The sequence below is a fragment of the Cuculus canorus genome, chromosome Z, assembly GCF_017976375.1.
Source record: "Cuculus canorus isolate bCucCan1 chromosome Z, bCucCan1.pri, whole genome shotgun sequence".
Taxonomy (NCBI): Eukaryota; Metazoa; Chordata; class Aves; order Cuculiformes; family Cuculidae; genus Cuculus; species Cuculus canorus.
In genome coordinates this window covers 41,061,955-41,076,113 of record NC_071441.1, presented here as the reverse complement: position 1 = coordinate 41,076,113, position 14,159 = coordinate 41,061,955, and the positions used below count along the sequence as shown (strand labels likewise).

Sequence of the window (14,159 nt, the reverse complement as noted above, 5' to 3'; positions counted from 1 at the left end):
AGGGAGTGGGTATAAACTGGGGTGGGGCAGGCTCAGACTGGACACAAGGAGAAAATTATTCACCATAAGGGTGATGAGGCACTGGCACAGGTTGGCTAGGGAAGCTGTGGATACCCCATCCCTGGAGGTGTCCAAGGCCAGGCTGGACGGGGCCCGACCGGGTGGGAGGCGTCCCTTCCAATCGCACGGGTTTGGAACCGGCTGGTCACCAAGCTCCCTTCCACCCGTCTCCACTCCCCGCCCCGCCCCGCCCGGCAGCCCCCGCGGGAGCGCCGCCGCCCCGGCCGCCGTTTCCTCTTCCTCCCGGAGAGCGGCCGGGGCGGGCGGAGGAAGCGGAGGAGGCGGAGGGAAGGCGGAGGGCCGGGAGCGTCGCGGCCCGGCGGGCAGCGCCGCCGTCGCTGCGGCAGCGGGCGGGGCGAGGCGGGGCGGCGGGGCCCGGAGTCACCGTGTCACGGCGCCCGCGGAACCGCCGGACCCGCCCCGCGCAGGCGAGCGAGGCGGCAGCCGACGACGAGGAGGAGGAGGAGCAGGAGCAGGGCCGGCTGCGCGCCGCCGTTCGCGGCTTTGCCCCGTTCGTGCCCTCCCCGGCGCCGCCCCCGGGCCAGGCGGCAGCGGCGCCGAGCGAGAGCCCCGGGACGGGCCTGGGCCGCCGCCTCTGGACTAGGATGTCCCGACATGAAGGTGAGCGGCGCGGGGCCCGCCCGGGCCATCATGGCGGCGCCCGGCGGAAGGGAGGCCGCGCTCTGCACCGTCATGGGCGGCCCTCGCCGCGGCCTCGGGCCTGGGAGGGAGCCGAGGGCCCTGGGGGGGGCGGCCGCGGCCCCAGGGCCTGCGGGGAGTCGGACAGCGGCCCTGCCGGCGTGTCTAGCCCAGGAGAGGAGCCGGGCCGGGCCGCGGGGCCGCTGCCCCCGGGAGCTGCTCCGGTTCTCCCTCGTGGCAGCGATGGGGGCGCGTTTGGAGGCATTGAAAGAAACACGCTTGTAGCGTTCGCCACCACCGTGTTTACTGGGTGGGTGGCTCGGAATGCACGAAGCGGAGAGGGGTGGAGGGAGAGCTGGGAGCAAGGAGGAGAGTCTACAAGAGGAAGATGGGAGTGTGAAGAGAGGAGAGAAAGTTGCCTGTTTTCTTCTCTCCTTTCTTACCTGTGGGGAAGGCGCTTGAGCTAAGCGTTAAAATGATCTGTAAAACTGAGGTTTGTGACCTGGAAGGATAACTTTCTGCCATGTTAGAAACTTAATTTAGCACCCGTCTCCATTTTCTCCAGCTTACTTAATTCCTCATTTCTGTGTTACAGGTAATAATGCTGGCTTCGAATTAGTAGCTTAGTGCTGGATAGTGATGTGTATATAAAAAAATTTTCAGTGTGCTGTCACAATTATTATGCAGACTTCTTAATTGTGCAAGTATCTGTGCTTCTGTATCAAAGAATTGTCTTCCCTAACTGCAGTAGCTTTTTTCTTTTTTTTTTTTAACTTAATATTTAATTTTAGTAGGGGCACCAAATTCTTTCTATCTGTCTCTCTCTCCTTTCCACCTTCAAATACATACTTTCCTCAAGAGGACAAATTTGTTTACAATTGAAGATACAATTTCTTGCAGTAATGAATGAAATGAGCATAAACGAGCATTGAGCATTAATTGCAAAGTTGTTGTTAGTGACATGGTATTATGCAGCCTTTAAGTCTCTGCTGTGATGCATGTATCCATGATAACTCTTTCAATTGCAGTAGTACAATACAAGCGTTTAAGGCTTTAGCAGGGTAAAGTAACAGAAGTGATTTTGTGTGGTGTTCTTTAGTGTTTTTCAGTGGTAAGTGCATGGACTGTTATAAAATATAGTGATGTTGGCTAGGAAGATGTTTTAGTCCTGGAGCAGCCTTTTTGTTAACACAGAGAAAAAGTAGATTTCATTGTAAGTATGTTTTTGATGGAGGCTGTATCATACATCTTTCTCTTGTGTGTTAGGTTCTGTTTGTAGCCTGGGTAATGACCTTCCCTTGCTTGAATATTTATAGAAGGAGTTACTGGTAATGAAAACAGACTTGGTATTTTCTTTCTGAAATAGATTAATCAGTGCTTGTTCTTTCTAGACATGCCTAGTTAACACAAATGGAAATAATTGTCTTTCTTGCTAAGTGAATGTGAGTTTTGGTAATTTTGTCTTGCAGATGTAGACTCTTCAGGTGTGTGCACACACACACAGACATGCATGAGTGAGACTATAAGAATACTGTGAGATTAATTTCTCCTTGATTCTTCTCATAACACTTTAGTCCGTTTTAGTTATAGGGTTAGAATAACTTGTATCGCTATAGGAGGCGTGCTTTTCCAACTTCATGGGAAAGACATTTGGAGTCTTAATTTTGTCAGAAATCTGAAAATCCTTACAAATTAAGTATTAAAAAAAAAGCAATTCTTGTTTCAGATCTGTATGGTGTCATTCACAGATGACAGTTTTTAATCCATTGTGATTAATTTGGGAAGGATTGTCTTGGAAGAATTCAGTTATGGGGGGGAAAAGCAAGCTGTAAGCATGTTTAATCAGTGATATCGTTTCTGTTTGTTTCTTTTCAAAACCGCCTTTCCTCAAAGTTGGAAACAGGATTTATTGATTGCTGCCGACAGAATCTGGATGCTATACTGGTTTTATGATACAAAAGGATGTCTCTGGAAGGGTAGATGCTGGAGAAGCTAATTCCAGAGTCTTGAGATTTTAAGTGGGCCATGAAGAATCTAATGGAGATCTAAGTTTACTTTCCATTGGGGTTTCTTGGCTGTTGTCTTTGATGTAGTAATCCATAAAATACCGTTGGTTGATTTTTTAAAAAACAAGAAAAAGAGATATTTTGTTATTCTTCAGAAAAGGTCTGACTACAGCCCATCTTTCCGCTGTGCTCTCATTTCACACATGAGCTCTGGGCTCACTTTTCTCCCGAATTCAGGAAAACGGGCATGACTAGAACTTCAGTTATTGTTGCTCTTAGTTGAAGTGTTCATTCAGTTTTTAAGTGAGCTTCTCCAACTTCTGTCAAGAGTAGCTGTTGGTGTTTATCCATCTTTTGCTATTGCTCATCACTTCTAATTTTTTAAAACCATTTTTATTTTGAGATTTGGTGCCAAGAGACCAGATATTCTCTGCCTTTGGTTTTCTACAATGCAACTTCAGGTCATCCTCTAGTCTTGGGTTTCATGTTGCTCCCTTTATAGGAGTGACACTCCATGTTTCTGTGGGTAGCCCCTGTGTTGAGGATTGTGTGGTGGTGTAATACTTGACCTTGCAAGGAGCAGGTAGGTGGTGTCTTTTATGCTCTAGGAAGTACATCAGAAGGTATTTTGGGTATGACTGATCTTTTTGTGAACATGGATCTGGCCATGATTCTCTCTTATGACATAAGAATCACAACTTTCAGGAATATCCTTAGAAGACCATTTTTTTGTGTTTTCTTTAGTAAAGCAAGGTTGCTGCAGCATTACTGGTCATACAAGGGCCTAGCTCTAGGTTCCCTACACCCAGCAGCTCCAGGGGGTCCTAACACCACACTGCCTGCTCCACTTGGTTCTCGGTATCACGTACCTTGCATCTCAGTTGGAGCCCCAGTTCCATAATTTTTTTTTGTTTTGTTTCACTAATGGATGTGTTCTTTAAGCTTTCAGGAGCTACCAGCAATGTAAGCGGTGCTTCGTTTTGACTGTGCCTGTATGTCAAAATTTCTTAGTAATATGCTAAGCTTTCCAGTTAATCCTTGTCCCACCTGAAGTAAAGTTGCAAGTGGATGGTGGTGACAAAGTCAGGAAGGGAGAGAAGTGACTGTCAGAAGCATTTGGAGTTCCCAAATGTTCTTTGCTGGCTCTGAGCTTCTTGTATTTGAGGAAGTGTCGGTGCTTTGTTTTTGGTTTTGAGTGGTTTTTTTTTTTTTTGCGTATGTGTAAATGTCTTGCATAGGGATCTTTAAATCAAGTGCTTATTTGTAGTAGAAGGGTAAATAACTACATCTTAAAGAAATACACAGAACTTGGTCAAGAAACCCTGGAGTCACAACTGAGTACATGCTAACCACTTTACAACAGGTAATGTAATGTGAGGGTAATGTTAGCTCCAGTCTTCTAACTGCACAATAAACAGATTGGGCTGATGACATTTTCTTTATGATCATGATACAAAACATAAATAAAACTTTATAACAAACTTTTTTGAAAACATTAAAAGCAAGAGTAGTTTCTGCCCCTTGTAATTATGCAATGGCTGTCATACTCGAGATGTAGAAGGGTACTATGAAATTCTGTCAAGACAAATAACACTAATATTTGGTAAGATTAGTATTTGGAAATAATATTTCTTGTAGTGTCAATTATAGAATTGCCCACTAAATGCAGAATTAATCTGTTTTTTGAGTGCAAAGCTCTTAATTTAGGTAAGAAGATTACATAGTTTTCATATAAAGTACTCAAGACACTGTGTTGGTGAAGTATTGCATTTAATAATGTAACATGCATCTGTGAGATCAGCTATAACTTTCTGCCTTCTGATGCATTTTAATACTTTGCTTATGTCTTTTTCAAACATGGAATTTTGCTGTTCTCCAATGCAGAATAATCTCAGACTCTTTCATATGTTGCTGCTAGTTAGATATCTTTTGTTGAAAATAAATCTAGATTAAGTTGTACATGTAGCATACAACAGTGAAGTTTTTTGAATTTGACTCTGACAAAACATTTTTTTAACTGTATACATTGAAATATTTCATACTGTTGTTAGTCTTACTCTCTGGTAAGATGTTAGTGTATATTATTACAGGTGTAGAACAGTATCACTGGTGTTTAGGACACAAAACCTGTTAAATGTAGACAGCTGCAAATGTGATTAGAAATATTGGAACACAGCAATATATTATTAGGTGGTTTGCTTTCAGTAAGAAACTGAATCATCATTTAATAATAAAAGAGCTGGACTCATCAGTGGTATTTTAACTGGCATAGTACTTACTGATTTTTAGTAAGCTAGATTCTCATTTTTAGAAAAGGTTTCTGGCCTAGAAGGTTTAAGAAACGTACTGTGTGTTAACCAATGCGCTGCTGTCCCTGCACGGTCTGTGAACAGGATCCTCAAAAAGTTTATGTAAAGAGAGACTTTTTTTTTTACTTTCAGATTTGTGCTAAGAGGTGATACCATGGGTAAAATACTCTTTTGGAACAAGTGAAAAAGCTTATGTTTAAATGATCAACATTGAAAAGTTGATAGCTGCTATCTTAAGCAGAAAAACTGAGGCAGAACTGCGGTGCTTATAACATTCTTGAGTGGAGATGAAGAGAGAAGTCAATGAAATAAACATTTGGATGTAAGAGTTGAACTAGTGGTGACTAACTAGAAGGGATGCAGGGGACTTCAGAGAGCTGTGCAAGTTGCTTGAGCAGTACTGAACAAATAAAATTAATGCACAAAGAAAGCTTCTCCAATACCTGTGAGCGTTTCCATTACTGATAACATTTGAGGAAGACTTGATGTGTCATTGTTCGTAGTTGTGTCTTTATTGTTCTTACTTCAGTTAGTGTTAAGAAAATACAAAAAAGGAGCAGTAGCAAATACAAATACCTGTTACTACATTCAAGAAGCTGTTGGACACAGCAGCAGATTTGAAGGACAGCACTCAGGAGCTGGGATGTGCCAGAATGTGATTGCACAGACCGCGCTAATTCCAATTTCTTTGAGTACCTGCATTGTGTGATTATCTACTCTACACCATCCCTACCTCCTTTGGGTTGTGCAGGAGGGGTTTGTATGTGTTAAACTGCTGCTCTGTGTCTGGGAATGTACAGCAAATGAGATAGTAGAGACATTACAGAAAGAGAGGATGGCTGAGGTATTTGACAGCGGATTTTTTTTTTTGTGGATAGGTGGATCAACCCTCCTGTCCTTTGCTGCACAGTTTATGTGAACTATTAGGCAAATCACTGTAGCAAGAATTCACAGGTGTCTTTTAGCAGTTTGTTCCTTATGTAGTCTAAGCCTGATTTGGGATTTTGGGATCTGAGCATTCACGACTGCAGCTGTAGTAACTGAGTGATAAGCTTTGGAAAATAAAAAAAACAATCAAAAACCCAAACCACTCTAGCAAATCAAAGATTCTGAAAAATCCCTCCTTTGGCATCTCAGATTGGGCAACTGGATTCAGTGGATTTGTAGTTTTAGTCTTTACATGCCTTGCTTTCCCTCCATTTCAAGAGAAGGAAAATGCTTCCAAGAAATGCTGTTAAAGTTAGTTAATTGGTATTTGTGCTGCTCTGAAGTACTGTAGAAGAAGGCTTTCAGGGAAAAGGCAGTGAGAGAATCCATAGTCAGTGCAAATTTTTCCAAGTGTGTGATAAATGCACAGATTGACTTGTGGTGATAAAAACCAAATAGACACTTCCTGTTTGTTTACTGAACAACACATGCCATGGTGGACTGAGTGAGGTAGTATTTATTGTTCTAGAAAGGAGTGTAATTGTGTTCCATAGCATTTCCTATGGATTCTGATCATGGATTGATACTAGGATATATTTATTTTAATATCAGCAAGGTTATGAGTTTTCATGGGTTTTGTTCTTGGAATCACTTGGACTAAATCCTCCACATGTAGTGCATTCTTTTCCTGCTCAGGATTTAGAATAAATGGTTGGATTTGGTGGCTGTAGGTTCTGAAAATGGAGTGATAATGGAGAAGAGGTTTACAAGTTTACTGTAGGCAGCAATGTCACTCTTCCATACAGAAAGAGCTTTACAAGGCACTGTAAGCAGCTAGGGCATGTTGAGTTTAGAAAACTGAAGAAGTGCTGCTCAGGACGTAAATGAGGGGGAATTTGTGCGTGGAAGGAAATTGAAAAGGTGTTTGCCTCGAAATGCTGCTCCGGAGAGGGAATGTGGAAGAAAGTCATCACCTGTGCAACAGTCTCTAATCTCCTTTTCTGAATACATGGAGAAGATATTTCATGAATTCAAGAGTGTGATTGAAACTGAAATGCTTTTCCATATAGTATGGAAAGAGACTGGGCAGAAGTTTTTTCACTGAATGCTCTTAAGGCTACCTGATATCCTAATTAAACAATTAAAGCTTTGGATTTTATCCAAAAGCCAGGTTGGATGGGCCCTTGAGTAGCCTGATCTAGTGGGAGGTGTCCCTGCCCATCTCAGGGGATTGGAATCAGATGATCGTTAAGGTCCCTTCCAACTCAAACCATTCTATTATTGTATCTTAAACTTTATACTCTACGTCTTTTAACAAATGTGGCTGTCAGGTGTCTCATTTAGTTCCTACACCTTTCCCTGAAGCATCATCTGAACATCTGCTTTGAACTTACTCGTATCATTTTTTTTTTTGTACATATGGTCCTTACAGTTATCCACATTTTTGTCTCTGCATAGCATTATTGCAGTTAATTTTGACCTATGAAGTAAGACCATGTTGAATTCAGTGAGGAGCACAGAGGCAAGCTCATTAGTTTCACTGTTTTAGAACAGTATATGTAAACCCAAGGTTTCAGTTTAGAGCTATTTAAAAAGTTTTGTTTGGCTTACTGAGTTGGTAAGTGAGGTCTATATCAAGTGAAAGCTTTGTGACATCGTCATAGAAGTGTCTTCAGTTTTAATATGATTTTTATTGCTCACATAACTGTTCTTTGTCCATAGATCTCAAAACTGTATTTCAAAGGTGTGTGCAGGTGATGGTTTGATTTCTGCCATTTAAAGTCATTGGTTTGTTTGGAATTAATTTTAAAGTACAGATACAACTCACTGGAGCCTTCAGCATGTTTGGAAAAATATCTTCCTATGCCCCATTTGCTTCATACGAGAATTCGTGATGTTACTGCCCATTTGGCACTCTGCAGTGAATTTTATGAGTGTGTTAGTTCTGTCTGGTACAATTGCTTTGTTTGGAGCTTCTAGGTGACTTCCTATATAAGTCATCCCATTTTCAGTTGGAGGCCTGGGTAAAACTTTTTTTTTATTACAATTAAACAGGGAACCCAGACACAGGAGACCATGACACTTCTCCCATTCGCATGTGGAATATCAGGTAGAGATTCTACATCTTGCCAGAAGGCACGTTTGGGGAAAGTGTCGTAAAGATAGCAATAACTGATCTTGTATTCAGTTGCAGTGACTCTTATAGATGCAAGTCTGTTCTTCTGAATTTTTTTACACACTGTGGCATTTTGTGGCGTGTACTATTTGCAGCTATTGCTTCATATAGCTTCCCTATAATATTTTATATTCGTTTTTCATTTCAGTATTTGACTAGAATTTCACACTTTTATCAAAATACTGTTGATCCTGTTCTGCATTTGATTTGGATCATCCCACTGTCATCACCGGCAAAATCCAGCTGAAGATGGGCATTAATTTTTTTAAAAACAATCACATTTTAAATAAAAAAAAAGTACGTTGCAAAAGTAGGGTGAAGGAACAGACAAAAGTTTGGGTTTTTTTTAAAATAAAAAAGATCATAACTCCTTTTTTTTTTTTTGTCTTACCTCAGGTCAGATTTGGTCTTCCCCCATCACTTCTGCCACTTCCTGGTGCCAGATTCTTTTTGGGAGGCAATGTTTCTTGTCTTGACTGACAAGAGGTGCTGTCTCTGGTAGGATAAATTATCTTCTTTGCATTCCTTCTTTTGTCTTTGATCTCTTATCTTTGACCACCTTATTTCCTTGTCCTTGTTCTTTATTCCCTTTGCTATGCTCTCCCTCTCCTACTTTCTTCCTGAGAGAGCCCAAGGGTGGGACTGTCAGAAACACTGGGCAAGCTGTAGAGCCACCTTGGGTTCAAGTGCATTGAAAGTTTAATTCCTGCCTCTATAAGCCCCTTTGAAAAGCGAAGCTCTGGTGTTCCTTGGTAGCACAACTATCCCTCGCTTATTTCAGACAATCGCTATTGCTGAGTGTTTTTAGGCAGTGATGTCTCTGAGCTATTGTAGGCCTGGATTTGTGGGGACTCTGCTTGCTTGTTGGGTGAGAGGAGGTGACTTTAACAATGAAGATTTTGCTTACTAATCTAGGTTATGACTGATTCTTTAGTTATTTATTGAGGACAGTCATTGCTTACAAAACTTCAGTAACAGTTAATTTCTAGTATAAATGGTATTTAAGGTCTGACTTCTGTTAGTTTATTCATACTAAAGCAGCCAGTGTGCTTGGCTGAAGGCAATTACTGTTGGCCAGCTCTTTTTAGACTGTATTTACGCTAAAGAATTGAAAGGATTAGATGAGGTCTTTACGTATAAGCAGTGTAGAAATTAGCATGAATTAATGTGATAGATGGGGCAACAAGCAGTTTGAGAATATCATTAGTCATATTAGGATTGTAGTTTTTAACCAATTTCTGAACAATTTTTGCACCCCTACAGACTAAAAGAGTTGCTCTCCAGGTGCTTGATAGTACAGCAGGAACTTTGTGGCAACTTCTGGAAGTAAACAACTGGGCATGCGCTTAGGAGAATGTTAAAATTACTTGGAGGCTGAATGGAGGCATCCTGCAGGTCTCTGGTTAGAGAGCAGTTCAGTGAGGTGTTAAACAGGTGATATTCTCTGGAATACCCGTCTCAAGTATCCTGATTCCAGCAGCAATAGATGACAAAAGATTTTCAAGGTCAGAAATGTGTTAGAATATAGGAATCTTCTTGTGTAATTGTGAGTAATGTCTGTCTTTACTTCCAAATAAATAATTCTGGTGGGAGACAGTGTTTAATTTTACCAGTAATGTTTTTTGTGTAGCTTAACCAGTTTGTGTGTGTATTAGCTGTACTTGCTTAGAAGTCGGTGTTCACCTGGAGTGAACTTGAACCTGCTGGGAGTCTGACTATAAATCTTTATTGTTTGGACTTTCTTTTGTGATAAGTTAGAATGGTATTAGCTCTGAAGAAATCTGTAGTTTGGGCAGAAAGGCTTGTCTGTGCTGAGATACCATCATCTCGCTTTCACTTCAACAAAGGAAATGTTGGAATTACTGCAAATATTTGTATATGCTTTTAATATAGGCAGTAACAAAGAGATGTGCCTGTTGCAAACAATGTGTAGTCTACAGGTATTATGTATATATTGGAGAACAGACTGAGGTGTGGATTGTCTCTGCAAGTGGAAAATTCCTGTAGTGAGAAGAACCTTGTGATTCACTAGTGTAATGGGGTCTGTGAGAACAGCTTCACCAGGAGCAGTAGTGGTGGAACATGGATCGCAGCTGGACAGACATAGTTTTAGCAGTGCCGTTTCCAGAGTCTGTTATGACTTTATCTCTTTACTTTCTGAAAGCAAATAAGGCCACTAACTTCAGCACCTGAATTATTGTTAGTATTATTTTTCAAGTGTCTAGAGTAGACTCTTTCCCTAATGCTAGCTGAGAAAAATCAGGTAAGATTGGAAACAGAATTCAGGATGTCCTTGAAGACGGGCACCTAGACTTTGCAAAAGTAACCTGTAGAGGATGTAAGTCTTTCTATGTCATGGCTAACCTTTTTTATCAATCTAGACATGTGTAAGGTAGCTCAGGTGACCTTAATTCCATACCCGTCCCCTGCTATTGTTTGTATTGTTCTGATAAGATGAGAATGTTACTAAGTGTAGTTTGATCTCTGACTGTATAGATGGAAGTCAATTACTTCTACTGTAAACCATGACCAACTTTTTTTTTACCGTTTTTTATATTTGTTAATTACGTTAACTAGATACCTTACAGATTTAAGAAGACGTGAGTAGAAGCTGTGCAGTGTCTTGACTTGGATGGAGGTCAGATACATTTTCCAGCTCTCTTCTCCCTTGGTTATCTTCAGTTTTGGAAAACTGCAAAGGTGAATAAACCTATTTGCCCTCCTGAATGCAGAAAGAATGGATGCTATGTTCTGCAAGTATCTTCTCCCAGGTTGGTTTGACAAATGTCTGTGAGTTGCCAGGCAGGTTATGACAGCATACCAAGTGTTCCTTATTCTGGAAGACTTTTGTGAGGAGCTGTGAAGAGCCTCGAATTTTGCTATGTAAGAGTGGCTCCATAACTGGAGATTTATAAGTGACGATTCCTTAGAAGAATTGACTGCTCTTAAGTAAATTTTTAGTGGTAGAGGTTGCTACACATAACATTCTTGTGTTGTTCTGCATTTTATTTAGAAGCAGAAGTTCTGCAGGATGCAAGTTATCAATTAACTGATGATGTCACGCTAAAAAAATAATACAGATGAAGGATTTTAATGGTTTTTGGGGTTGCTTCATAGTGTGTTATGATATTATCCAGCTTTTAAGTATTGGAGCCAATTACTGGGAGGTGTAATTTTCATTGTACCTCAAAGCTCAGTTATTATTTTGGTCCTGGGAAGTTAGGAATTCAAGGAAAGTAACCAGAAAGCTCAAGGAGTGGGCTGTTGAGAATTGTATGCCAGAATACAGTTATCTAGCCAAAAGTAAAGTAGTTTGGGTTGATAACTAAATGAGATGCAAGACTCCAGATACTAGGTTTGAGGAATACCATGATGGATATTTTCAGAGAAAATATTACATGTCTGCAGCTGATGAATACTGTTTGTAGTAATGCTTGCATTATACTTTGTGTTGAGTTTCTCCCAAACTTACCTTTCCTTTCTTCTTATGTTCCCATTTACAAATTCGTGTTTCTGAAGAAAGCAGACGCTTTATTAACTTCTGTAATATGACATTGCATTAAATGGCCCTAATCTGTAAGATGACACTGCCTGCCCAGTTTTTCATCATGGTGAGTGTTTGGAAATGTTGGCAGTGTATAGCAATTGTAAAGGCCCATACAGTAGTTTCTTCCAGATAATCCAGGGACTCTAGAGAAGTGGCTAGGACTCTGAGGGATGTCTCAGAATTGAGTAACTATAGAGCACAATGCGAAACTACAGAGGAAATACTTTGAATGATCTGATGACCTATTTTTAAGATAAAGCAGGCCTTGGGGGTAAAGACAGCTATGGAAGTTGCGTGTAACTAACGGGATTGAGTGGGCTGAAGGTCTCTCTTCATCCTTGCCTTCCCAGTGACACCACCTTGAAGACTGCCAAGGTAAATGGATAGAGTTTCAAACTTGAAGCAGCCTCATTTATGGTTGTCTGGAGACTAGAATAGGCTGTGCTATTTTTGTGGTAAAACTGGTTACGTGTTTGACCAGACTTCTGAATCCAGCACAGTGTGCAGTGAGGTGATGTTAAAAATATGTGTTTGAAGAAGGTCCTGGCTACAGAGGATGCAAGTATAGGTGTAAGTAGTTCTCCTCATAAAAATTTGAGAACCTGAAATAGCTCAGCAGTTCAGTGGTTGAAAACTACCTTTCTGTATGGAGTTCAGGTGGAGTCCAGTGGAAATGAAGAACCGATATTATAGATTAATCTGTAGTGTAAAGAAATGTGAAGAAAAAGTTGTAGTTTTCAGTGTTATGAATGCACTGTGTCTGTGCTTCCAAGATGCAGAAGTTGTGATAAAACGGTCTCCACCTTGCCCAGTTTCATTATCAAGGTTTTCTTCAGTAGTATTTTTCTATTAGAGCATTATTTTTTTCTCCAAATAGACAGATTGCTTGAAAACTTCTTCCAGTGAAGCTTCCAGTGAAGATCTGACAGACTTGTTTGCATGTTGATTTTTCCGTTATCCTTAAAATACTGCTTCATGCATTTTGGAAGATCAGCTTCGCGTCTGAGCCTAAACAGTAGTGAGATATAATGAGTTTTTGATGCTCCCTCGTGTTGTTTCTTAAGTTATGAAGCGAGTTAGGCTTTATCTGTTTTGTTGAAACGCTTTATTCTTGTAGTTCAATAAATAAAGATAACATTCTTATAATATCACTTTCTGTTACCTTCACTTAGAAAAATCTTTTTTTTTTTTTTTTAAGTTTGATTTCCTAATTTTTAGAATTATGCAGGGATGGCTCTTTTTTGTAGTTGTTCAGTCATTAAAATAGGTTACTATACTAAGTATTCATCTACAACTGTTCATCAGTTGTTTCATGTGGATGTTGGTCCTTCATGCAAATGCGATTTCCCAAGGATTTTTGATGTTTAATTCTGAGTGTTCTGTTCCTGAGCAAGGCTGAATGACTCTGCCTCCAGAGTAAGGATGAGGGTCTGTAGAAAGCTTTTGTCTGAAACGAGGCGATGGGAAATTGTGGTACCTGTCTGATTCGTGTGATTTAAGTTAAGAGTGCTTGGCAGTTTGGTTCGTTAAAATTTAACGTGAAGATTTGAGAGATACTGGTTTTAGCAGGATAGAACAAAAAATGACATTTATTTTGTCTTTATTATTTTTTTAGTGTTTCTACATGCAATAGAAAAATTACATTGAAACTGCATGATTGCTTTGTTATAGTTGTTGTTTCCCCCTCCAGTTGAAAATAGGTGCTCTAAATACTGGCCTAATTGTATCTTCAGTTTCTGTACAGATAAAAGCAGAGATTGTTTTTTATTTTGGAAATTGTAGATGGCTGCTTTCATTTCTAGGAATAAAAAGGAACTCTCCCTTCCTGTCCTTAAATTTTGTAATACAATTGGGATTTTATGGCAAAATAGTTGTTACACTCATGAACTTCTATTTCCTGTATTGTACAGTAAACTTGTCTTTCGTTATCTTGTTTGACAGACTTGGAATTTTTTTTGTAGTTGTCTGAAGTGATGCTTTCCTTTTTAGTGTATTGGATTAAAATCCAGTTGTGTAGTGTTTTTCCTGAGAATCACCTTTACTTTCAGAACAGGTTTGAACAGAAATATTTTATTAAAACAACTCAATATGAGCAAACAGTGTGCTGCTGCTGCTGCAGTGAAGAAAGCCAACAAGCTGCCTGGGTTGCATCAACAAGGGCATCACCAGCAGAATAAGGAAGTCATTATCTGCTCTACTTGGTGCTTGTCAGGCCACACCTGGAATACTGTGTTCGGTTTTGGTCCCTGCTGTGCACAACACTTGTGGACAGGCTGGGCAGGGTCCAGAGAAGGGCCACAAAGGTGATCAGAGGACTGTGAGACCTACCATGTGAAGTAAGGCTGAGAGAACTGCTTTTGTTCAGCCTGGAGAGAAGGAGGCTTGGGGGAAACCTTACCGCCATGTTCCGGTATTTAAAGGGTGGCTACAAAGAAGATGGAGACTCTCTTGTCCCTGTGCCTCCTTGTAAAAAGACAAGGGGTGATGGATATAAG

General features: G+C 40.6%; 1 protein-coding gene across 3 annotated transcripts in view; it reads left to right on the top strand.

Annotated features, from left to right (window-relative positions):
• The first annotated feature begins 573 nt into the window (after window positions 1-573).
• Window positions 574-14,159, top strand: part of KCMF1 (potassium channel modulatory factor 1) — a 47,754-nt gene continuing 34,168 nt past the window's right edge. Inside the window, exons 1-3 of one of the 3 annotated variants that reach the window (XM_054054900.1) lie at window positions 574-681; window positions 8,514-8,615; window positions 10,695-10,817. Coding sequence is in view for 1 of the 3 variants with exons in the window: in XM_054054898.1 (XP_053910873.1) it covers window positions 10,855-10,888 (34 nt within the window). In the remaining 2 variants the exon portion in view is untranslated. Of the gene's footprint in view, window positions 682-8,513; window positions 8,616-10,694; window positions 10,818-10,839; window positions 10,889-14,159 lie in introns of those variants that run through there. The other 2 variants (XM_054054899.1, XM_054054898.1) reach the window with 2 other exon arrangements.